We start from the raw sequence: 25421 nt of genomic DNA, 5'->3' as shown, positions 1-25421 counted from the left end.
GTAAAATGAAAGTTGAATGTAGAGAATAGAGAAGAGAATGTAGAGAAGAGAATGTCAAGATATGAAGAGAGAGAGGGAAAAAAAAAGAGGGAGAGTGTAGGAAGGAAAAGTAAGTAGCCAGACTACTGGAAATTGCCTAGACCAAGTCCGAGAGAGGCTTCAACTACTCTACTAGGTACTTCCCGTACGGAGTAGGTTAATATATGTTATACGGTATTTGTTAATGCATATTCCCCATGCATCATATTTATATCTTACATATTAATCAATAATCGTTCTAAATGTTCAATAGACTATAATTTAATAAAAAATTTCTAAGGATTCTCGCAACTTTTACTCTTGGACCGTGCATTGCCCCTGAACCATGTTGATCACCTCGAGATGCCAAAATTGATACAGAGCACAGCGATAAGGGCGAAGGTATTTCTTTGGACTTTCCCCCACTTAGTTAGTGTATACCTACATGAAAGAAAAGACGGAGAAAAGTGTGTACATATACATGCCGGCAAATCTTTCCGGCGGGTTTAAGCCCTTGGAGAACAAAGTTGATATATCACAAACATGCCCTCCATGTAAAGAAACATCCCGAGGGGTGCATAGTCCCAGCAAATGGAAATCTGGCCCTTAAAGCAGTCATCTGATATGAGATACATATGTTGTACATGTCTACATATGTCTGTAACCCATTTCAAATCCCCTAGAAGTATGCATAGGAAGCCGAGCGCCGGCCGAGAGCCGATTAGGCAACTGGTATGCTCTGTTACAGCTTTGCAGCTGCATCCAGCCTGTTGAGAGTCGCCTGCGTATCCTTGATGAGGGCCTTGCGTGCATTGCGGGCCGTCTCATCGCCATCTGGCTCGATTCCATCCGCCTTGATCATGATTTGTGTGAGAATCGTCTCGCCCAGTTTCTTATTTTCATAGTCCCGCTTCTTCGGGTCACTAGGCGGGTTCGCAATGTATTCCTCACAAAGCGGCTTCATCTCATACTGGAACCATTCGGCCAAAGCAGTGACCTGTTCCAGCGGCGTACGCAGCAACTTGATGTTGGGCGGGGGGGCTGGGACGCCTGAATTGCCTGACGACGTAGGCCGCGGTGGCCGAGACGGACCCGGTGATGCTGTGCCGACAGGCGACTTCTTGGCATTGCGTTTCTTTCTTCTCGAGCTCCTGCTATTACCACTCGGGGGTGTGGGAGGGGATGATGCTTCTCCTGCACTAGTCGGGCGGGCGAGCGGCGGTGGTGCTGGCGCTGATGTAGTCACGGGAATGTTTTGTCCGCTGTCGTCAGAGCCATCGCTCGAGCCTGCGCCTACTTCAGATACAACGCATAACACCTCAGAGTGCTGCTTGATCCCCTCAGCTTTGCATGTCTGCGCGTTGTTCTTGAGTAGCTTGCCCTTGTACAGCAGTCTCACGTAGTCTGGGTGGCCGGCTCCTGTGCTCTTAGCAGCAGCCTCTCGTAGGTCTCCGATGGTCAGGACACCGTCGTCGATCGCGTATGCGCGGAAGTGCAATGGGTAGATGGTTCCACGGTGGCGGAGGGCAATAATATCAGGCTCAGCATCATCTATTGATGGGCCCGCGACATCTGCAGGTGTGATGTAGCTGAAGTCCCCATCGCTAACCTGTGGGTTTGATGCGGGGGCGTAGCTCGGCGAGCGGCGTAGCATTTTTAAGGGGTTGCGCCAACTCATCACGACGGTGAACAGGCAGACAACAACAGCTGCAAAGAGGGCGAGAAGTTGGTTGTCGGGAGCAAATGGCAGCTTTTTCGCGAGAGGACCGAGGGGCGTGTTGGACAGGTATGTGAGAATAGGGTCCAGTTGATGGCGGAGGGAATGTAGGTGAACGGGGAAAATGTCGCTGAGGTGGTCTATATATACTGCGCACTTCTCCCCCAGGGTGGACTGAGCGAGGGTCGGGGGCAGTAAAGTCATGGATCTCTGTGGAGGGGAAGAGATAGCAGGTGGTTGTGAAGTCATGCCCCCAGGTAGTCCGGAATAGGCAGATAAGGCGGAGAGTACTTTTTTTGCCGTCACATTGAGCAATTGGTGTAATCCCAACAAGAGCCTGTCTGCCTAGTGGTACGTGTGATTTCAAGTTGATTCGTTTGATGTTAGAAATTTGGCGGTATTTGGAATGGTTGGGATAGGTCGAGGGCTGCCTTGTGTACCTCGGGGGTGCCTGGAAGTGTGGCGATACTTGAGGCCTGAGGCAGATGTCACGAATATACTAACTTATATCGCAAGAATATCCTGTATATGCTGACATATTTCCCATGGTTCTGGGTTTTTGGGTGCCTTTTCCTGATATATCAGCAAGGTAGGTTCTCATTCGTTGTAGTATGGAGGCTCGTTCATGATGTTGAGTAACCCAATCTGGCCTCGATCGGCGTGTATATATATATGCATGTAGGGTCATACAGTTCCCCGCCTTTTTTTGACACATATGTACATAGTTCATCAGCCACATAAGATATTGACATTGCCGCTAACCAAATATCCCAGCGTCTGTCTCCAGTGAACACAAAACAGTTATCTATGTGGTTTATACATCGCTCGCCTTTTTCTGCCCTTTAACTATAGAACCGGGGAAGGGGATCCAAAAAGACCACTAAAAACACATGTAAAACGACTTCCAAAGTGACGATTACCTATGTACATATTCCTACGTGATTATAATCCGATAACTAACTATCTGAGATAACCTTAGGTACACCCGTGGACACTGACCGACCCATCACCTTCCTCCACAGCAACGGGGCGCTTCTTATAGTATGCGAGGATGATATACATATGATGAAAGGACCATTCTTAGAGAAGAAGAAAAAAAGCCCTACAGGAATATATCTAGTTGATTTCTATTGGGTTTGAAAAACCAGCTGACTTGATATAATATACTAAGAACGGCAGAGTACTAATTATTTATAATCAGTAGTGAATTCTTGTGCGGAGTAGAAACGTTCAAAGTAGATATCAATATTAAACTATGTCCACGCTTGCTGAAGAGTAATGAAGTATATAGCCATCTATGGTGAACCTTGACATCACAAGTCCAAGTGGCTTAGTGGTTGCCTTCGTGGTCTAGTTGGTTATGACGTCGGTCTCATATCCCTTCCATATTTAAAATATGACGATCTTGGTAACAAGATTGCTATCCGAAGGTCTCCAGTTCGAACCTGGACGAGGGCATATCTTTTTTTTCTTTTTCACCTATCAACAACTAAGTTTTGTAAGTCTGTTTTTCTCGCCTTTCCGATAGAAATAAATACTGATGGCAGCGTGTGCTTGTCACCCGTAACCTGCTGTTTATTGACCGAAAGGGTCCACAATACTGAAGCCACCAATTTATTATTGTACTCAGTTATACATGCCTATATTACCTGCCAGTCTTTCCAAAGATAAGAGTGCAGTTACAAGGAGGGAAAAAAGGAGAGGAAGGGTTGTTGGAATCAGGGAACTTGCGAGTCCCACTCTGCGTTGCTTCATGGAAATAAGCAACATCATAAACAATCTTCAGATTATAACCCTACATATGTTATGTGGCACACATCATTCATCTTGTCCTTACCTTGGCCTACACCTCGACGAGGTACAAATCAGGTACCCATCATACAGATCTTGGGTTATCCCCGGCAAACACATGAACAACACCCATGAGTCCTCACTGTCATAGTATATATATTGCAGGGGAAAACCTCGTCCTCTACTATCACTAACCCTGCCTGTCCTTTCTTTATTCCGCGGTCTTATTCCGTAATCGAAGAACGGAAGGTAAGTAGTAGATAGATACAGACTGACAATACACACTCTTACACCTCTCTGGATCGATTCCCTGGGTAGCACGCCCTAGTTCCTTCTGTGCGCTAGTTGAGTATAGCGCTGAGCTACGAGTGCTGAATCGACCCGTCTGCCCAAGAGCACGCAGCCTCGAGCGTTCTCCCCTTTATATAGTGACCGATGTAGGGAGTAGTATTAACCAGGCGGGCTATCGGGGAAGGTAGAATAAGAGGGGCAGTCTCAAAGACCTTATCAACGGAAGGATGTTACCTCAGCTGAACAATGATTCTACCTCTAGTTATTCGATATCGACGATATCTTACACGCCACGCATACACTCGTTTTAATTGTTCCGAAAAGATACCTCAGATTTACGCACCATACGTCTGCTGAGTTTGCGCACGATGCGCCTAATGGGGTTGTTTTTCAAAGGGTAATGGTATGATCTATAGGTATCAGCCAAGGGACAGTCGATTTGTTAGGGGTGGTATGTAGAGGGGAACTACGGAATAGCGGCATAGGCTAGCTACGCTGAATACATCGGGGCCACGTGCATATTTAAGTGATAGAAAGAGGAGACTAGAAGAAGGTAAAGAATAACCCATTACTCTTCTGCCAAATACCCCTGTGTTTCCTTCTCCTACCCTCCGCTACTTAGCAACCTGCGTTGGTGTTGTCTGGCTCGCAGACGGATATTACGGCGCACAATAACCAGCGCTCCCCACTACAATATATATATGTGAACATCGAATTTTTCCCTTACATTTATTCTACTCCGTATATTCTCCTATACCCCCCAGGTGTGTATACACCTCACATTGCATCCTGGGGGCGCCTGGATCCCCGTGAGGCGACCAAAGTGAATATATATCTTCTAGTTTGTAGCGTCGGAAGATGTTGCGGATGGCCTTGGTACAATCACCGCTAGAGTTCTGATGATATTTCCCGGGCCCTGGGGGAGCTTGAGACTACGTAAAATAATGAATGTCGTATGGAGAATGACGATGGAACTGAAAAGGGCGCCGAGTGATATATACCAATGAACTAGTAGGTTGCACAGAAAAGCCTCATCATAGCTGTTGGAACATGCACATGTCAGCTCAGTATCTATGACTACTGTACGTTGAGCACTAGTAGCGAGAGATTGCCTACGCTAACTCTCTCAGAGTGTCGAGTAATACTGTGCAACGAATTGCTGATTTCCTAGGATTGGATGTACTTTGCTAGGTACATGGGTAGGTTGATCACAGCATCAGCATTATTCATTCGAGGGATAGGGCTGACGGTGGTGCCATACATAACAAGCACAGTACAAACTCCCTTACGGGGAACTAGATTATAATACGTATGTTTAGCTTGTTTGATGTTACCAGGACGGTTTATGTTCGATTTCCTAGGTTTGAAACTTGAATTTTTGTCTTAACGTCATCTAGGTGATTTTTCTCTATTAGCAAGCCTCACCTTGACCCGAACAGTTAATTGGCCACCGTATCAGGCAGAATATGTGGGATTACTTTACTATATCGTTCTGTGCCATTTCCTTGTCATGCTGTTACTCGCTTGCCATGAATTATATAGACAATCTTCTGATATTTACCTCAGTAGCTACATATATACTATTCATATACTATCTATTGGGTTTCGCTCGGACCACGACCGTGTATATTTACATATATTATACATTCCGCCATCCCGGTGGTAAGTGAAGGCCTTCACTATAATACCCCCTCCCTAACCGGCCTTTATACAAGGAAACCAGGCCAATGCAGTTACAGAGAAACTTTCCTACATGGCTACGTATACGGCTTTACGATAGGGAGAATACTAGTGAAGCAGCGAATACCCATATTGTGATAGGATGAGTTTGTGAGCCGATAATTATAAGATTTGCATTCCTTCGTATGCTTCCAGGTCTGTTGTTGATGCCTACACCTTCCTCTATGACTTTAAGGGTAGTTGGAACTTCTTGCACAGCATCGTAGAATGGGGAAAGAGGAAAAAGGGAAAAGGGAAAAAGGGCTGCACCATACTCCCTTCCAATTCTACATGCAGTGGATGAAAGATGATATAGAATATGGCATGAAACAATCAGTTATGTGTGTGTTGTGGCCACGAATCCTGGGTCCTTTTTGCGTAAATATCAAACGCACAATGTGGCGGTTGGCAACAGGAATGATATCAACTCTAAGATAGCTCTATGGCTTCCCAAACTCCTCAGAAATGTAACTCTCGTGACCCATTGTATCTTGACTCTGTTAATCGAAGCAATTTTATCGTGTTGGACCGGTCATATCATTGGAAATGTACGTTTCTTGATTGTTGTTGGGTAATTTTGTTTGATTGAATACTAGAGCCAGATTTATGAGGATATTTTTGAAAATAATTTCACATAGTTACCTCAAGTGTGTTTTGAGTCATGATGCAATAAATTCCTGCCTCTCATATCACAAGCCCGAGTGGCTTAGTGGTTGCCTTCGTGGTCTAGTTGGTTATGACGTCGGTCTCATATCCCTTCCATATTTAAAATATGACGATCTTGGTAACAAGATTGCTATCCGAAGGTCTCCAGTTCGAACCTGGACGAGGGCATTTCTTTTTTGCTCATAATTCCATATGAGAGAGTGAGTGGGTCATATTCGACTAGTTAACTGGTTGGGTACAATTTTTGGATCTCTAACCACCCGTATCCTTTGTATGAAAAACCATAGAAAAGATACATCGGCATGTCCCTGATTCTCGATCACAAACCGAACTTCATTTGTTTTTGGTAAATTATTATTTCAGAAGATTGGCAAAGTATCACAATCCGAAAATAATCCATATATCTGTATGTATACTAATATTCAAGAATAAGCCTTTAAGATTGCTTCCAACCTTGGAGGAGGAGCCCTAAACCCAAGGAGAAATTGGGATTAAAATACCACGACCATGAGTCCTATGTACTCCGTACTCCGTAGATATAGAACCATTGATCTAAGTATTTAGTTTGCTAGTTTTCAAATCGAAAAATATTAAATATAGCTTCACTCTACACACCTATACGTGCAAGTAACTATTTTACAAATCCTGGAAGCTCGGCTTCATTTTCATTTTTCATCAAGTGGTTATAAATCATAAAATCTCTGGCTATGTCATCACAAGTCCCAGTGGCTTAGTGGTTGCCTTCGTGGTCTAGTTGGTTATGACGTCGGTCTCATATCCCTTCCATATTTAAAATATGACGATCTTGGTAACAAGATTGCTATCCGAAGGTCTCCAGTTCGAACCTGGACGAGGGCATATCTTTTTTTTCTTTTTGATTATTTCTTATCATGGAAATCAGGGAGTTAATTCATTTTGTTAGGGTCATTTTATGTTTTATAAAAATACCCAATTACAATTGACTGGTGTATCCAAGCAACCGAGACAAAGGAAAAAGAATTAAGCTATGTACAAACAAAACAACGTATATTACACTGTCCAGCAGTTGAAGAGACCCAAACACCGCAATGCAAGTGTTCAGCCCAGTCGTAGACGACCAGGCACAGCCCGACCTCCAAACAGCGCCGAAGCTTCTTCTGTGGTATCATTATCACTCGACATCCAGCGCGGAAGCCGGAATGGCTCGCCCTGGAACCACCGAGGAGTATTAGTAGTATCAAAGGTGTTTTTCACGCGATGCGCAAAGGACTGGAAGAAGTTCTCATCTTCCTCATCCTCACCGTCTACAATAGTAGGCGCAGCCACTGTCCTCTGGGCAGGCTGAGAGCCCTCCGCAGCCGGGACTCGCAGTCGGGACGAGCCGGGAGACCCTTCATCTTCACGATCCGACGCCCAAGTTGAGCGACTACCACGAGAGGACACTGCCAGAGAACCGAAGCCGTTCAATTCCCGTTCAATGAGGTCGCGACCCTCACGCCAGCCACCCATGCCATACCCCGCAGGGTTGTTTTCGACATCGTGGATGTCATCATCCTCTGCGAGGCCGCACCCGAAGATGTTCTTGATGCGACCGTACAGGTTGAACAGTGTTGCGCAGATAGGTAGAAGGATGAGGATCGGGAAGATGAAATCAAACCCTTTCCCGAGGGGCGTCAAATTGATAAGTTTACCAAGGAATTCGTAGAAAGTGGTGCTCCGCCGAAATTCTTTCGGCAGGAAGGTCAAGAAGTTGTACGCAATTGGTACCGTCAGCCGAGCCACGAGACCAGCGTACCAACAAGCACTCTCGCCATAGGTATTACGACGGACAAGTGCGCGGTTTCCCCATACCTTGACATCACTGACACCGACGAGAGCCGCCGAACACATGTATAATAGCCAGGCAGAGGCTATGAGTTGACCACCGAAGCCAACTGGCTCATCTTTCCAGTTGGGGACCACGGTCAGACTCACGGCGGAGAGATGGGGCGCCAAAGACTTAATCAGTTCCGACCAAACAATGCAGACCGATGCCACTGCGAAGAACGCGCCAGATGCCAGTCTAACCGAGGGGATGACGTTGGAATACAGCTGATACCGCATGTACGGGCTGAGCAATTTCACCCGGGGGATGCAGGATGGTCGACGTGCGGTCGGTGCAAATTCGAGCTTCTTTGAAGCTGCAGAATTGATGATGGCTTGGAGATCGGCTGATAACTGGACCAGTCGATCCCACTCATCCACAAATCGGGCCTTCATGTGCCGAGCACGCCGAAGTCGTCGGGTAAGGTCGGCCAGGTAGCGCTCCGTGATGACAGAAGGTATCGTGGCGGATGTATCCGGAGACTCGAGAATCGGGGCCCGCACGTCGGGTTGGCCGGGCCCTTCCCCAAGCTCTTCAATCCATTCTTGAAAGTCACGAGCAGTACCCGTCTTACGGCGCTGTAGTTGAGAGACTTGGCTATTGAGATTCGCTAATTCATTGACTGAGTCCATTAGGCGATCGTGCACCTTGGGCGCATGTGCCTGAATTCTGCGTAGCCGACCGCTCACATTGGAATTTCGGAGCAGATTGCGCGGGATCGAAACAAGACCGTGACCCATGAGATAGATGGCAAGGACGAGACCCCAGACGTATGCCAATGCCATGACGAGACCTTTGATAGATCTGAACTCGAAACCATTTGAGATCGAAACGTAGATCAGCCCCACCAGAGCACAGCCTAGGACAATTAACTGATACCTGGCGTTCGATCGAAGAGAGTAAATAAGTCGGCCTTTCGGCTCACGGTATCCCGAGTCAACATATTCACCGAGTAATGGGAGGATAACCCTGTAAGATAAGAGAGACAGTAATGAGTGACGGCCTTATCAAGTCGAAGGACGCAGGATACTTACCAGGTGAGAACGAAGATTAGCCAGTAGGCAATGCGCCAACAAACCAGAACCATTCGCTCGGGTAGCCAGATTGCTGTAGGGCCAGATCCATCTCGCGAACTTGACGCCAAATCGATGGGCACAAGGAGCACGACACTGGCAGGTAGAGCTAAAGCTAGGAATATAGGAATACTTAAATACGCGGGGGTGGCGCGAAGAGTGAGAAACCGTCGCAGGAGAAGTAACACAAGCGCGGAGATGATGAACAGGGCAAATGCGAAAAAGACGTTCGAGCCCACCGAGATGGGCGACACGGATACGGAGAACATGCTGAGGAAACAGCGAAAGCTAACGAGAGAGAGAGAAAAAAAAAAGGGGGAAGTTTCAGCCGTTTCTCATGGCGGTATATCCAAGACGCTGATGAAAGAGGCGACCGGATATAGAAAGTTGTTGAAAGGTAGAAAGAAGTGTGTATATATAGAACAGGCCATCCGGGGAGGGGAGTTGACGTTTTGGGGCCAGGAGAGTGGCTGACTTAAGTTCTGACTAACCGTGTCAAATTACTCCGTATTAAGTACTGGGGACTTTGGTTTGGTCGTGTGCTCAAGTGTATAGTGGAGTACCTGATACCCAGTCACAGCTCTCCTGACATTTTCTAACCAATTGATACCTCCGGATCAGGTCAGGGCTAGAACGCCTCGTCGATCTTGAGAAATGAATCCCTTTTTTTTCCCTCTTTTCTTTTCTTTATTTTCGGGGGGTAAAGATTTGCGATGATTTAACAGTAAATAAAACCCCAATTTCTTCCAATTTCTCGTACTGATATGATATATTACTAAGTATGTTATCTTATATACATATTCCATGCTGTTTACATAGTAATTGTCCTATTATAAGATACAAAGTAAAATATGGCGTTAAGATCCACACATGATGACGACGTGTTTTGAGCTTTTTAACGGCGTGAGTGATCGTCAGGCGGGATTTCCAGCTGTATTTGTAATACATGTAATAAATGAGACATCAGCCTACTAGTACAAAAGGATACTTGGACAAGTAGTCAAAACCCGGGCAAAACCGTAAGTACCTGGGGAGCTAACCTTGTGATACCCCCTAAATAGTAGTAAGATTGCAATACCAATAGATACATCCTAATACCAGCCTATTGATACGCCCATTCATCTTCATTATTCTATTATTCTAATATTCTATTCATCTTAAATCAAAACCCTCAATGGGATGGTTTCAATAAAACATAGTCCATTGATTTCATTCTGTCAATTCTCATTCATTTAATACGAAAAAAAAACATAATAATCTCGTTCACTCGACCGCCACTTCTTTCTTTTTCCCCCCTCATTCCAGCTCGAGATCTGTGCACCTCGTCTCTTTGTCTCAGTGTTATTCTAATTTTTAGTAAGTACCTTCTTTCTCTCCTACCAAATCTTCTTGCCCATTGTGTAGAGAGAGGACAGCAACTGAGGCCCGGTGCGACTTGAGAGCTGCATGATCCCTGTCACGGATCCCATCCACCTTACAATTGCTCTCATTCGCTCCAAGCCACAATCAGGTGCTAGCCAGCGAATTGAATCCATCTGACGCTGGTGCCCGAACGCCTTGCTTTCCTCGTTGTGTTGGTGGGTGTTGGTTCCCTCTAGTCCCTCCTGTCCCTCCTGTCCTCCGTTTCGTCCATTTTCCACCCATCCCCACCCTCCCTGATCGACTCGACTTACGGTTCCACACCAGCACCTGCTTACCTTTTTTTTCCCTCCCGCTGATCAGCAACCCGTGTTGAACACCTTCCTTGCGTCTTTATCACTAACATTACGACCTCTACACAGTCGCGCGTGGTACTCCAGCGAATGCCCATCTTCAATAAACCACTTCGCGGATTACCCATTGATCCCCCATTGATGGGGTGTCCGCTATGAATCCCGGAGAGTTCCCCAACCCGGGCGCGGGGCCTGGCCGGCCAGCCCCGAACACTGCGATGAGGATGAATGCAAACATGCAGGTCCCAAAGAATGACAGTGTGCAAGCTATGATGACCTATGTTGCGCAAATGTTGCAAAACCAGGGACCGTATGGAGGTTGGAAGGCAGAGGTTCCAATCAAGACTCGGGCGACAAATGTGTATCAAATGTATGTTGCATTTTCTACCTGACAAACTTTCTTTGCGCTTTCATTGTTATCTGGTCTGGTCTAACCTCTACGGGTATTAGGATCACCTCTCTCCGTTTGATCCAGCCTCGCATCGATCTCCACCAAGCAGCCCAGGCGGCCATGGCTTTCGAATTAAAAGCATTCACCAAAGCTAACGAGAAGATCGAATACGAGAAAGAATGCAACGAGAAGCTTCTTCACATTAGAAACACCCGAGAGAGACAGGCCGCGGTCGCTTACCAAAGTGGAATGATGCCCCAGACGGGTGCTGGTCAAAATCAGATCCCAGGCGCCTTTCCACAACATCTCAACCAGGGCATGCAAGCGTCCCCGGTTTCTGGCCAACAGCAGATGGCAATGGGAATGAATGGGCAGAACCAGCAGGCAGCAATGCAGCAGCAACAACGACAGCAACAGCAGTCACAGGCGATGATCCAGCAGCAGCAGCAGCAGCAGCAGCAGCAACAACAACAGCAGCAGCAGCAGCAGCAGCAGCAGCAGCAGCAACAGCGGGCTCAACAACGTCCTGGTAATGGCATTCCAATGGTGGACGACCTCAGCACGCTTTCAGCCCAAGATCTTGACCACGTCTCTCGACTGGCAAACGAGATGTTGAACAAAACTAGCCCGGAAGATATGGAGAAGATCAAATCGAATCTATCAAACATGACACCCGAGCAGCGGCAATACCTGGCACGGAAAAATCTTGAGCCAATGACCTATTTTTTCCGCTCGCAGGCCCTCAACCAAATCAGACGCCATCGTCGCGCTCGTCTGGAAATGGGGGCACGTGCGCCAAATGCTGGGGTGGATGCGAATGGTAATATGATGGGCGACCCCATGATGAATTCTCAGCACCAGCGACAGATGCTTCAAAACATGCTAAACCTTCAACGTAATTCTGCATTTCCTGGAAATCCTGGCCAGACGATGGAACCCCCGAACTTCATTGGCAACGTGGAAAACATCCAGGGACAGCAGGCAGATGGCCTGCGCTCACAGGAGGCTGGTCAGCTAGTCGTTCCTGCGAGCTCTTCGCAAATGAACCAGGCCCCATTTCCGAATAATAACAACAATATGTTCCCACAACAGATGGGCCAGAATAGCCAGGTGAATATGAACGCCAATAACCCAAACGCCCAGGCCCAGTTTCTTGCCCAGCAGCATCTGCAGGGTGGTTCCAATACTCCCCAGGATCGAATGCAGTTCCAGGCACAACAGTCTCAGGCCCAGGCTCAGGCTCAGGCGCGTGCACAAGCAGCCCAGAAGGCTCAGATGGCGATGTCGGGCCATGCTAGCCAATTGACACCCCAATCGCAGCCGCAACTAAACGGACAGAGCCCCGTTATGCCAATGCTGAACCAACCCATGGCTCCGGGCCAGATGTCTCCGGTCCAGGTGCCCGCTCAAGCTCGACCACCGTCCCGACCTGCGAACATGGGCCAGCATCCAGCTGGTGTTGCAGGACAGGCTGCGATGCAAGGCCCACCCCAAATTCCTTCCAACATCCCACCCCACATCCAGGAACAACTTGCTCGCATGCCCCCTGAACAGGCCAGGGCTTTTATCATGCAGCAACGCCGTGCTGCTCTCAACAACATGGCCCGAGCCAACCCCGGCCAACAGCCGCAACCTCAACCAGGCCAAGCCCAACCGATGATGAATAATCAGATGGGCAATGCCATGATGAGAGCCTCGATGGGTGGCCCGCAGGATTTGAACTCGGGGGGAATACCCCAAGGCCAGCAAATGACTCAACAGCAACGTCAACAACGCCAGAATGAGGCCTATAAGCTCCAACTGCTACGGCAGCAAAACAACGGCGTGGAGATGACTCCTGAGCAGGGCAAGCAAATGGACCGCGTGTCTTTCCCACCCTCTATTCTGAACATGAATGGCACCTCGATGCAAGTTCCTAACAACGTAAAATCATGGGGCCAACTCAAACAGTGGGCAATTTCGAACCCTCAAGTTGCAAGTCCCAACGACCTCCCGCGCCTTATGATGCTCCAAAAGCTTCATCTTGGTCAACTACTCTCAGCCTCCACGAATCAAGTCAGAGACCAGAATGGCCAGGGTTCAGCGGCAACCCCATTCCAAAGCACCCAGGCTCCGTTTGCGAACGCCCAAGGTTTCCCTCCTGGTCAACAACCCACTGCTATCAACATGGCAGCTATGCGGCAAATCTCCGCTCAAGACATCCAGATGGCTCGCCAAAAGTTTGGACACCAGGCGGCAAACTTCACCGATGAGCAGATTCAAAAGATTCTGTACCAAAACCGCCAAAAGCAGATGATGCAGGCTGCACAGAACCGAGCAATGCAACTTGAAGGAAGCACGCAGCCTGGGCAGCTAAGTCAACCGCCGGCGCAACCTCCTATTCCTGCAGCACAGCCTATTCCACAAATCAAGCCACAGCATCCCCAACCCCCGCAATCGACTCCCCAGGCGGCGAATGCAAAGACCCAGACTGCGGCCGCAGCTAAAGCTTCCAAGGGTGCTACCGGGAAGCAGCCCTCAAAGAAGAGACCTAGTGCAGATGATTCCACAGAAGCCCGAGTCACAACTACACCCCAGATGAGCCAGCCTGTGGCTGTCCCAGGCGCCGCAGGGACAACCCCCCAGCGTCCAGGTCTCCCGTTCACGCAGGAACAGCTTGCACAAATGCCTCCTCATCAGCGAGCTCAGTTTGAGGCTCACATGCGGAGGCAACAGTCTCAAAGTCGGGGTCAGGTACTCAGCAGGGCTGCTGCGGAGGAGGCATGGAACAGGAACCTACCACCGCAGGTCATGGAGGTTTATAATGACATCGCCAAGAACGCTCCACCTGCAAAGCCCATGCCTGTCTCGCCAGAACAGAAGGCCGCCATGACTAAACAACTACGTGATGCCTTGGATGTTCTTGGCCGATTGGATGCCCTTGTACAGTGGTTTGCAAAGATGCAAGGCCAGGAGAAGAATGTGAAGAATCTTCTCGCCATGGTAAGCTCTCCTTTGAAGAATATTGTTTACTTGTTTACTAATCTGATCTCACTTAGCGTATCCAATTGATGAGGCAGTTCAAGCCCTCGCCGGACTGGGTTGTGAATGATCATTTCACGGTTTCTTCAGATTACCTCACTGGTGCAATCCTTTTTATGCGGAAGTTGTTCACAGTGATGATTTCTCGCATGCAACAACAAGGTCAACGTCCTAGCGTCTCCCAACCCCCTGGCTCCAACGCCCAGGCATTGCAAGGTAACATGCCAGCACTGAACGCGACCAACTTGCAGCATTTGCAGGCACAGGAAGAGGCCCTCCAACGGGCCCGACGCGCCTCTAGCCAGTCAGTGGCAAATGTCCCAACTGCACCTTTCGCGGCTCCATCTCCCAGGGGCGTCCCCCAATACGCCCCAGGCGGACTTGCCCCTGAGAATCTCAAACTGCCTCCTCCTAAAAAGCGAAAGCAGTCTCATGGCGTGGCATCTTCTCCAATTCAAGCAACTGCAACTCCTGGCGCAGCGGCAAAATACAACAAAGCGGTGGCGGACGCCACGTCCAATGCTGCAGCAATGGCAGATGCTTTCAAATGCAGTGTAGTCGAGTGTCAGCACCACTACCAAGGATTCCCTACGCAAGCCGTCTTGGACAAGCACGTTGAAGAATGCCATCAACCTGAGGAAGAAGAGGTGATCGAGGATCCTCTCAAATATTACCATGAAAGTATCTCGATGGGTCTTGGACTGAACCCCAATGATAGCCTGGAAACCCAGCAGACAGCCACACCCGCACCCGTGCCACCTTCCATCAAGCCTAATGCAACAGCTTCTCCCACGAAACAAAGTATTGCTACTCCTCTCATTTCTAACAACACGCCTATGGCTAGGGTCACTAGCCAATTCGGAGCCAAGACTGCATCTCCTGCTCCATCAACTCAGCTGCCCACCCCGCAGTTGTCGTCTCTCAAGGGAACGAAGCCTGTTGAGAAGGATGGAAAGAAGGATGTCATCAAACTGGAGGAAAGCGACACGAAGGACCCCTGGGCAGATTGTCCCACTTCACTTGACACAATCCATGATACCTTTTCAAATCTCGCGAGCAAGGATCTGCCTCACCTGGGCTATGATTCACTTGAGGACTTCGATATCAATGAAGCTACCCCGGTGGATGATGACTGGGCTGCTTTTGCTAGTCTGACTCCTCCAGATGAGGCCCAGGAGGCAGCTTTCTTAGAGAGGTTTTATGAACCTTGGGACGATGAGTCCATTCAACTGGCTGCAGAGAGGATGCGTATCCCGCCTGAGATCCAGGTCAAGGGCATCGGACCCATGGGCCAGCTTGAGGTTGACTGGGATGCTGTTGCGCGCTACGAGAGGGAAGGCATCAGAATTCGCATGCCTAAGTGAAATTCCTGGCTTGTATTGAGAATATCCATGTACACAGCACACAGCGCTAGTTCTACATGAAGAGGGACTGAGTTTATGAGACATTTTATTTCGGCGGCTTTGTTTCCAGCGTATATACGACGGTTCAGGAGCGATGCGTCTGTACACTATGCAGGGCTCCTGGTTAATTTCCTGTGATCCTTGGGGATCCAACTTTTGGGTTTCTAATTATTTCTGGACTTTTGGATTGTCCGTTGGCCTCAGCGATGGCGTTTTGGGGGGAGAAACCCGCGGGATGAGGTTTTTAACTGGATTATTTATTCATTTGGAATATCTTAATATTTTTTTTTTTTTGGAAATCTTGAAGTTTATACATATGTAGGATTTGAGAGTACATGTAGAAGTCAAATGTGAGGCCAAAATGAGGCCAAAGTGAGGCCAAAACTGATGTCGGGTACCTCGAGGTACCGTGACAAATGTTATCAGCTGCCAAGCTCCGATAACCTTATCTCCGCTTTGTCTCCTCACTTGGCCTCCCTTCTGATCACTTCATCTTTGGATCCTCTCCAGGGCTTGACACTTGGAGTAACTTTTATTGAATCACAGTGGGACAAGATGGCAAACAATGCCCTCATTCCCTTTCTGGTCACGATGATGCTCGTGACCGGAGTGTGCAACACTATTCTCAACAAGTATCAGGTTCGTCCTCGATTCAGATCTACACAGGGACACGAACTTATCGCCCCATCTTGAACAGGATATGCAATGCGTGCGGAACTGCGATTCTCCAGATCCAAGCCAGCGGAAGCTGTTTGAGCAGCCGGTAATTCAAACGTAGGTTTCACCTCGCGTTCATGACACTAGCGATTAATGCTGACACCTAGCCGGTAACACAGAGCCGTAATGTTTGTAGGTGAAATGGGCTGTTGGCTAGTTGTCGCCTTGAACTTCATCTACCGCCAATACATCGCACCACGCCTATCTAGTGACCCCTCACCCCTCCTAACTGGCGGATATCATCCGATAAACGGCGATGACGACGGAATCGATCCCGAAGATGACCATATCGTCGATGGACTCGATAGCGACAGCAGACACCCCAAGCCCTTGGCCGAAGATGACAGCCGCATCCCACTCCGCGGATGGAAGACCCTACTTCTTGCAGCGCCGTCGAGCTGCGACATCGCCGGCACGACCCTCATGAACGTGGGTCTCCTCTTCGTGGCAGCCAGTATCTACCAAATGACCCGGGGCGCCCTTGTCCTCTTCGTAGGCCTGTTCAGTGTCCTATTCCTGCGCAAGAAACTCCATTTATACCAGTGGAGCGCACTCTTCATCGTCGTCCTAGGTGTGGCTATTGTGGGTCTTTCTGGAGCTCTATTCAGTGGCGAGTCAGGCCATGATATCACCCAGGATGGTGTTGTCGATGCGGCCTCGCATGCTCTTATGCAGGCGCGTGATGTTGCTCGGACTCCCGAGGCTGTCCAGGCTATCATTGGTGTGCTGCTTATTGCTGCCGCGCAGATCTTCACAGCCTCGCAGTTTGTGCTGGAGGAGTGGATTCTGGAGAATTACGCCATGGACCCGATCCAGGTCGTGGGTTGGGAAGGTGTGTTCGGATTTTCGGTTACTGTCGTCGGTATCGTGGTCATGTATCTTGCTGTTGGAAGGACCGATGCCGGCCAATATGGCTACTTTGATATCAAGGAGGGATTGCGCCAGGTTTTCTATAACCGCAATGTTGCCATATCCAGCGTGTTTATCATGATCAGTATCGGGTATGTTTTGATCTTGCTTCTCAGCCTCCTGTTCTCACCCCCGTCTCTAACGTTTGTTCCAGTGGCTTCAACTTCTTCGGTCTGTCTGTCACCCGCAATGTCTCCGCTACTTCCCGTAGCACAATCGACACCTGCCGTACGCTCTTTATCTGGCTTGTATCGCTTGGACTCGGCTGGGAGACCTTCAAATGGCTTCAAGTTGTCGGCTTCGCGCTTCTTGTCTATGGAACTTTCCTGTTCAATGATATCATCCAACCTCCGCTCAAGGCTTGTTTGCCCCGTGACCGGAGAGAGGGAGAGTTGCTGCTCCCCGAAGGCCCCATTGAACATATCTGATTAGCTTGGCTGCTTGTTTTGGACTTGCTCTCCATATTATATACCATTCTGGCGTCTCGGTATATTCCGGTTCTGCTTTATAGATTGGGCTCATGCCTTGGATTTTGGATAAATCACACGACCTTGTGTTCCTTTGTTTTCTTGCGATGGAGTTATGTAATTGCCTTTTTGTTTTTGGGTATTATATACTGACTTTTATGATTTTCTTGCGGAGGCTGCAGTTGATCTGAAATCTCTTTTGAAGCTATAGAGCCTTGCTTTCTAAATGTTTTTTTTTTTTGGCTTATTTTTTTTTCGGATTTAGTCTGCACATAGCTGTTGCAATGCACTTTAACATATACTACTATCATATGAGCACATATAGGAACACACTACTGGTAACTCTCTATGGGCCACTAACTACATGGACTCGATGCAATACCCTATGCTTTCTCATACGCTAAAAATTTCATCTGAAGCATGTACAATAACAACAATCCCTCTCTCCAAGTAATGAAGCGCAATACAAGAGAAAAGGAAATCAATGGCAAACAAAAGTCTAGATAAATAGCAAAAGCATAGAGGATGCAAGAAAACTAGGGTGTATAGAACTGGATTTGACTGTTCATGGAAAAATTAAACATTCGTTCGGATGAACTTTTAGCATTACTGCCAACGATTTGATTTACGGCTCGGACCAGTCCACTTGGTCGGTGACGGGATCTCCACCATCGCGGGCGGAAGTGACACGAAGACGGAGGCGAAGTTTGGCAGGAAGACCCTGGAGGAAATAAGTTAGTTTGAGACCCAAAAGAAAGGAAAGGTATAAGACAGCAAGTAAAAAAAAGGACATACCCCATTCAGAGCGGTCACACGCATTGATTGTGTGCCCTCGTCGCCGGCATCTAGATCAGCCTTGCTGATTGCGCTCAGCTGCAACCGCTGGCTCTTTGGCACGGCAGCTTGCAAGCCGACGCTGGTGAATCGGTCGAAGTTGGAGTCATTGCGGAAACGAGCCAGAATCTGGGCGTTGTTGCCGCTTCGTTGGACCTGCAGGGTAAGGACGAGACCGTCCTTGTTCAGCGCGGTGTGTGCAGGGGTCGAAGCAGTGACAGGTGCGGGAGAGACGGAGGGCGAAGGCGTAGAGGCACCCAAGCCTCCTGCACCCAGCAGATCCATCGAGGCAGATGTGGGCTGTGTGGGCTGAGGTGATGACGAAGGACCGCTGGAGCCAAACAGATCCATGATGGCACTGTTCGGGTTCTTTTGGGCAGCAGGCCCTGGCGAGGGAGATGACATGCCCGAGTCTCCGCCAAGAATGTCTGCCAGCAGATCGGCGGTGTTCGATCCGTTTGAGGTAGGGCTCGTAACAGGGGCGTCGGATCCGCCAACCAGGTCAAGGAGTAGGTCATGCTCTGCAGGTTTGGCGACCTTAGCTGTGGACTTGCCACGGAGAAGCTTGCTCTGGCGTTTCTTAGCAGCAGGAGTAGCACCTAGTACCCGTTGTTCCTCACGGATCTCAGGCGCGGGCATTCGCTCGAGCACACCACGGCGGATTTGGTCGTAGCCGAAAAGGTTAGTGTATTCAACGGCACGCTGTTGAATTTCTACACTCAGGTCCGCGGTTCGGCTGGAAAGCAAACGGCGTAGGCGTTCAATTTGAGCGGGATCAGACAAGCGCACAGTAAGCTTCATGGATGCAGTGATGATGTATTCGACAACAATCTGGGAGGCGTAGGTGCTGTTGAGAATGTTGGTGAAGAGGTCGACAATATCATTCTCCCGAACCTCCTTGACCAGTTCCTCTTCCTCGTACTGACCACCTTGAAGTAGGCTATCGGCATATTCACCAATGGTCCATGTCGCAGCCAGTGTGAGACCCTCTTGTGAGATGTCCTCCTTCAATGACGAGTAGAGCTTCTGTACTGCGTAGGTCTGTAGATCAGGGGTAGTCGCAATAAGACGGACGAATGAGGACAGGATCTGTTCTTTGACGTAGTTCCCAGCCAGCTTGAGAACCCGCAAAATGGTGTCCATGTGCCAGCGCTTGTTGGGTGCGAACCGATCGGCCGCTATGCCTATCTGTGTCGTCATTACGGACTTGAATTCGTTGTCGGCCACCTCCAGGAAGGCCAGCAGTTCCCGCACCAGTACCCGCACATTATCTTCATTGATCAACATGAAGCTGAGATCGAGCGCTCGCCGGCGAATGCTAATATCAGGATCCCGCAGGCATTCCAAGATCGTGTTACGATGTCTCTGCACTGCATTTGGTTCAATTGCAACGACCTTATTCAGGGTGTTCAACGCAACGTAACGGATATTATTGTCCTTGTTAGCCAAGAATTTGCCGAGAATATTGACGCCCAGCACCCTCAGACCGGAGTCGGCTTCAATATCCAGAATCGTAAGAACGGCCTCATAAAGAATAGAGTTACCGACGTTCTTTGAGGAATCTGTATTGGTGGCCACCTGGGCCAGGATATCGTTGATCAATTCGCTGGTGGCCACATCTCCCCGACCCAATACACGCAAGAACCGAAGAATCTTGACTTGAAGGAAAGGATCTGTGATACCGGACACATCATGTTCGGGAGCATACCCGGAGGTTGTCAGCCCCTTCAAAGCTCGAACCAATCCTCCTGCCAATGGCCGGAACATTTCGATCACTCCCGTGGGTCCACCTTCTTCATCATCCTCTTCTTCCGCTTCACATAGATCAATCGCCAGTGTCAAACCACAGAGAAGGACGCCATGATTCCGGTCCGACAACAGGTTCTTAGCTTTCTCGAGGAAGTGCTCATACAGGTCCGGAACCTTGCGACATATCCGCATGGCACAGATCGCTGCTTTCCGTCGAATATAAGGGTTGGCGGTCGACATAAGGGTTTCGACTTCGGGGAACAGATCACGAGACATTTCAACCGAGGCAATGTTTCCGAGGGTACATAGAGCGAGACCGACGATATATTGGTTAGAGTGGTTAAGGTCACTACATTTTAGTTAGCACAGGACTAACCGAGTCAACTGCAGTGAGACTTACTTTTTCAAAGAATTGGTCACGAGTGTTAGCACTTCTTGGTTCTCATCTAGTAACAGCATGGTCCCCAGATACCCCAACCGCTTGTCAGCGAATCGGTGCGAGGCGAGTAGTTTCAGACACTCGATTTGGCCGAAGTGAGTCCGTTCTCCGAGAGTAAACAGATACAAGAGCTTGGCGACATTATTTCTCCTATCAATTGTTAAAGCCTGATCGAGTAATCGATTGAGGTGGATGCTGCAGCGTACCGGATGCCAGAGTCATGACTCTCTTCTCGAAACGAGGCGCGAATAGCGGCGCTTTCTTTTTGGATAACTGCACGTTCATCTGCGATGGTCTTCGCTGATCGGACATTACGGATGAATTGCTTGACTGTAGATAAATCGGATTGCGTGGTCAGAGTGCATCTCAGGGGAGAGGAGGGGCGGCGGGCAGCACTTACGGGAAGACATGGCGGCTAGAAGGACCCCCGACGGGGCGAGGGGGAGAGATATTCAATGGAGAAGAAGGGATAAAGTCAGGCGCAAGCAGGTAAGCCAAGCACCGCGCTCATAAAACTAATGAAACGAAGAAGTGTCTAGGCTGTTGGGTCTGGAGGTCTGGACTGTTGTATTATTATTCCTCATGGCAGTCGACCTGGCATCTTGGCATGGGGCACTAGTATGGAAGAAGATTAGCCCGAACTACCCTTAATCACCTGACTCTTTGATACCCACCCACCACACCGCCTTTATTGTGAGCCTGAGGCAGAAAGTATGACATAAGTGGCAGATTCCGAGGTCGGCACCTCGGAACCTTCAAGTTGCAAATTACCACCGAGGTAGGGTACAGACAATACAGGCATATAAAGGGGATGTCTGGAGCTATAGATGCATGTTTTACTGGACAGAAAGGCTGCGGTTAACTTGAGAGTACATTCACTATATAAAAACGTTCTGAAATGTAAATCTGTCAACAAATCAACAGTTTGTCTCTCTAATACAGCTGCCTAGTTCAACATGCATGCAGTAGTATTTTATACATATGTAACGACTAACTTGTTGTATAAAGGAAGTCTGACGTAGTGGTCCGTGATTTCGGTTTCCTCGGAGTCTCGACAAAACAAAGCCAAACAGGGCTGACTCCACATAATCCATATAATCCTAGGTGTTTCCAAGTTTCCACTTCAGTAACTTCGATGTGCAAACCCCCTGATTCTACAATTGTGTCCATATAGGATGTCTAGTGCCGTCTCCCAGAATGAATCTGCAAGTTTGCGGCCGCGCGCTGTGCCGATACAGCCTGATGGCAAGTCCGATATGACTCTCCCCCTTCCAGTGGAGAAAGCCCAGGATACAAGGTAGTTGGCCCTCAATTTGCACGACCCGATCGGACCGGATTTAGGACAATAGCTAATCTGTTTGTCGTATCCGCAGTGGCCGCTCAACTCCTGTTGCCGAAGATGCTCCCCCGTCAGCGCATTCGATCTCGACCGCGAGGAAGCAAGTCCGCGCCCGCAATCGCCTGTTTTATACTATAGACTATGTACCCCGTGTGTCACACTTCGATCCTGATAGCGACTATCATAATTTCCGAGGGTTCTTTACTCTTTTTTGGATTGGCTTGGCCATCATGGTCGGGACCAGTGTCTTGCGCAATATTAAGGATACCGGATACCCCCTACAGGTCCGTGTTTGGAGTCTCTTGACAGAAAATGTGTGGGGGATGGGGCTCAGCGATGCGGCTATGGTGATAAGCTCAGCGCTTGTCCTGCCTATGCACCGGCTGTGGCGGGGTGGTCCGCGGTGGCTGCGATGGTCGCGCGGGGGTATGATCTTACAAAGCTTGGGTGAGGCACTTTGGTTGGTTCTATGGATAAAGTGAGTTTGTGACTTGTTTGAATACTGGGAACCGGAGGATGGCTGATAATTTTTTTTTTAAAAAAAACAGCTGGCCCTTCATGATGCGATGGACCTGGACTGCGCAGGTGTTCTTTACGCTGCATACTCTGACCATTCTAATGAAACTTCATTCATACGCTTTCTATAATGGGCATCTCAGCGAGACAGAGCGACGCCTTGCCTCCCTCGATAAGCCAGGCTCAAAATCACCTGAGCCCCCGACTGCCATTCATTACCCGGAGATACACCGACGCCGGCCATCAATGAAGCAGCATGACGAAGATCAGTCCACAGAGCCATTGGAGAGGCTGCGCGAGGATCTGGCCACAGAATTGACCTCCCCGCTAGGCAACATCTCATACCCGCAGAACCTGCGCGTTGGGAACTATGTTGACTTCCTCTTTTGTCCGACCCTTTGCTATGAGCTAGAGTATCCCCGCAGACTAGAGCGACGCTGGTCAGAAATTGGCTGGAAGGCCGCTGCTGTATTTGGTTGTATCTTCCTACTCACCCTGACAAGCGAGGAATTTATCGTCCCCGTGTTGGCGGAGGCCAGCGCCCAACTCCGTCTTTTCTCCAACGTCACAGACAAGGCTCTCATCCTTGCCGAAACCATCAGCATGCTCCTCTTTCCCTTCATGATCATCTTCCTGCTGGTGTTCCTCGTCATCTTTGAATATGTGCTGGGTGCATTTGCAGAGCTGACTCGGTTCGCTGACCGTCATTTCTATTCAGACTGGTGGAATTCCTGTGACTGGTAAGTTGAAATTGCGGTTATACGTTAGGGTAATTTGGTTAACCAGTTTCTACGTAGGATGGAATTTTCACGCGAGTGGAATGTCCCTGTCCACCACTTCCTCTTCCGCCACGTCTACTGGCCCTCCCGATCTACCTTCTCCCAACCTGTGGCTATGGTCATCACATTCCTGGTCAGCTCTATATTCCACGAGCTTGTCATGAGCTGCATCACCAAGAAGCTTCGGGGATACGGTTTCCTGGCTATGATGCTCCAGCTACCTATTGTTGCGATTCAAAAGTCTCGTTTTTTCCGTGGCCGGACAATCCTCAATGTAAGATGATATTCATTTGTCTTGATATTTTGCGGTTCTCACTGACTTTCTTCCTAGAATGCTTTCTTCTGGTTCTCAATGATCTTGGGCCTGTCTATGGTAAGCTCTACGCCTCCACTTTGTGATATATAACATCCTAGTATATTTGGCTCTAACCCTGGCTGCTCCTTAGATGTGTGCATTATACGTCCTGGTTTAGGACATACATTTGGTGCGCATGCGCCTGGACATAGCAAGCTAGCAAGAAGTAAATTTGGCCGAGGAAGACATGGGACCCTGGCGGTTTGTTATTAATATATGATATCGTTGATAAATTTCTCCTATTCAAGGTTATATATAGCTTCGGTTATCTCCGTCTCAGTAATGAGCTTTGACATTGATATTACCTGTAATGAAGTGTACTACTTTGTACTGTCGTAAAAAGGAAGGTAGGATTGGGATAGTGTGAATATCCATTTGGTCCGACAAGTAATATTGGATATTGTTTTGATGGCTGGTCATTACCAAGAAAAATTCGCTGATCAATTGACCCTCGAACATGGATGCTTGGCTGGGAGGATCTGTTGTCCTCACCCCAAGCTTAGAAAGTTGTTCTATCAATAGGGAACGGCAGGCTCATAAGGTCTAGTATGCGTTAGATATGTGAGTATATTCTTGTTGTTAACTTGTTACCTCGAAATGTAGGACGTGAAGCTGAGGCTACCAATATCTAAAAGAATTGTTATATAAGAAAATGCCACCGGTGGCAGATTAGTCTACCATGGCACTTCAGCCAAAGCAGCTTTATTCAGCAGTACGCCCGATTTGGTTAATTTGTCTCAAATTATTACGTTGAATGAGTATTTAGTCGTTCATAATGAGGTTCAAATGTAGCTCCTATTGCTCACATCTTCTGGGCTTTAGGCACATACGACAAAGAAATGGGGTAGCCCGAAATAGAGAAGTTAGATGATATATATTTAGTGAAATCAAGTGATGACGTGGTCCAGAATGTATCTTTGGTGGGGTCATGAGTAGTATCAGAGATGATCATGGTGTATAAGGAGACCGATGTGCTGTATATCACTTTGTTCAGTGCCTGGTAAAACTTTGTGGTACTTTTCGCATGGTGTATCAAACATCATGTAAGTGAGTCCTGGGGAAATCTGATTGGCACCTATAATTAGATCGTGGACACTTTGCTCTTCTATTGCGAACACGCATGTCACGAAACGAAACCTATCCTATAGTAGCTTCCAGTGGGGCGTTTGCATCCCCAAAGCCAGCGAGTGACGTGGAATCAAGTAGTTGCAATCTTTGGAAATGCTCCGTCAGTGTCGAATACAATGAGCGAAGAGCCACCCGTGCGCAACAGGAGTGATAATAAATATTTTGAAGCTGGGGTTTACTTCAATTCATGAAAAAAGGTTGAGCATCTTAATGCCTGCCTACAAGGGCAAAATTGTAAGAAAATACTACCAGGTTGGTAACAAACTTGGAGATATCTAGAGAGATGCTGGAATAGTGGCGGGTCGAGCCTTGAAGTCCATATTCGGTACCCGGTTGTTTATTGCGCCAAAATAGAACAAAATCTGGACCTACCCAGGCGTTGGTGAGTGTTCCCGCAAAGCATACTAGAAAGACGGGAAACAGGGATCAAGCTCGAGGGGGGGTCTCTAACGGCTCTGATATGGAGAAAGAGGATTTGGCCAAGGCCACTCGACACCAGAAGAACCAATCATCAGATACGCGGGGAATTCGAGGCTAATATAGA

The 25421-nt window shown here is 48.4% G+C and overlaps 7 protein-coding genes across 7 annotated transcripts; 3 read left to right on the top strand and 4 right to left on the bottom strand.

Annotated features, from left to right (window-relative positions):
* Nucleotides 1–760: 760 nt before the first annotated feature.
* On the bottom strand, nt 761–1939 carry N7479_006966 (Ubiquitin supergroup; the record flags this gene model as incomplete). The annotated part of the gene is made up of 1 exon (XM_057254660.1): nt 761–1939. The coding sequence occupies one exon, from the start codon at nt 1937–1939 to the stop codon at nt 761–763; it is 1179 nt and encodes a 392-aa protein (XP_057108522.1).
* A 5340-nt stretch (nt 1940–7279) lies between these two features.
* Nucleotides 7280–9387, bottom strand: N7479_006965 (LMBR1 domain-containing protein; the record flags this gene model as incomplete). Its single annotated transcript, XM_057254659.1, has 2 exons — nt 7280–9014; nt 9080–9387. 2 exons carry the CDS (start codon nt 9385–9387, stop codon nt 7280–7282), a joined length of 2043 nt encoding a protein of 680 aa, XP_057108521.1.
* A 1107-nt stretch (nt 9388–10494) lies between these two features.
* N7479_006964 (uncharacterized protein) lies at nt 10495–10928 on the bottom strand (the record flags this gene model as incomplete). The annotated part of the gene is made up of 2 exons (XM_057254658.1): nt 10495–10807; nt 10882–10928. 2 exons carry the CDS (start codon nt 10926–10928, stop codon nt 10495–10497), a joined length of 360 nt encoding a protein of 119 aa, XP_057108520.1.
* A 57-nt stretch (nt 10929–10985) lies between these two features.
* Nucleotides 10986–15606, top strand: N7479_006963 (uncharacterized protein; the record flags this gene model as incomplete). Its single annotated transcript, XM_057254657.1, has 3 exons — nt 10986–11200; nt 11281–14203; nt 14260–15606. 3 exons carry the CDS (start codon nt 10986–10988, stop codon nt 15604–15606), a joined length of 4485 nt encoding a protein of 1494 aa, XP_057108519.1.
* A 594-nt stretch (nt 15607–16200) lies between these two features.
* N7479_006962 (putative nucleotide-sugar transporter) lies at nt 16201–17699 on the top strand (the record flags this gene model as incomplete). The annotated part of the gene is made up of 4 exons (XM_057254656.1): nt 16201–16284; nt 16343–16419; nt 16482–17363; nt 17426–17699. The coding sequence occupies 4 exons, from the start codon at nt 16201–16203 to the stop codon at nt 17697–17699; spliced, it is 1317 nt and encodes a 438-aa protein (XP_057108518.1).
* A 664-nt stretch (nt 17700–18363) lies between these two features.
* Nucleotides 18364–21170, bottom strand: N7479_006961 (AP-1 complex subunit gamma; the record flags this gene model as incomplete). The annotated part of the gene is made up of 5 exons (XM_057254655.1): nt 18364–18459; nt 18534–20670; nt 20722–20910; nt 20967–21090; nt 21161–21170. The coding sequence occupies 5 exons, from the start codon at nt 21168–21170 to the stop codon at nt 18364–18366; spliced, it is 2556 nt and encodes an 851-aa protein (XP_057108517.1).
* A 765-nt stretch (nt 21171–21935) lies between these two features.
* N7479_006960 (putative sterol o-acyltransferase (APE2)) lies at nt 21936–23867 on the top strand (the record flags this gene model as incomplete). Its single annotated transcript, XM_057254654.1, has 6 exons — nt 21936–22057; nt 22134–22577; nt 22648–23355; nt 23413–23668; nt 23726–23767; nt 23841–23867. The coding sequence occupies 6 exons, from the start codon at nt 21936–21938 to the stop codon at nt 23865–23867; spliced, it is 1599 nt and encodes a 532-aa protein (XP_057108516.1).
* Nucleotides 23868–25421: the final 1554 nt, after the last annotated feature.

The sequence above is a fragment of the Penicillium vulpinum genome (genome assembly GCF_028829585.1).
Source record: "Penicillium vulpinum strain IBT 29486 chromosome Unknown utg000003l_segment0_segment0, whole genome shotgun sequence".
In the NCBI taxonomy this organism is placed as follows: domain Eukaryota; kingdom Fungi; phylum Ascomycota; class Eurotiomycetes; order Eurotiales; family Aspergillaceae; genus Penicillium; species Penicillium vulpinum.
The sequence above is the reverse complement of the archived record's forward strand: the minus strand, read 5'-3'. Positions and strand labels throughout refer to the sequence as shown.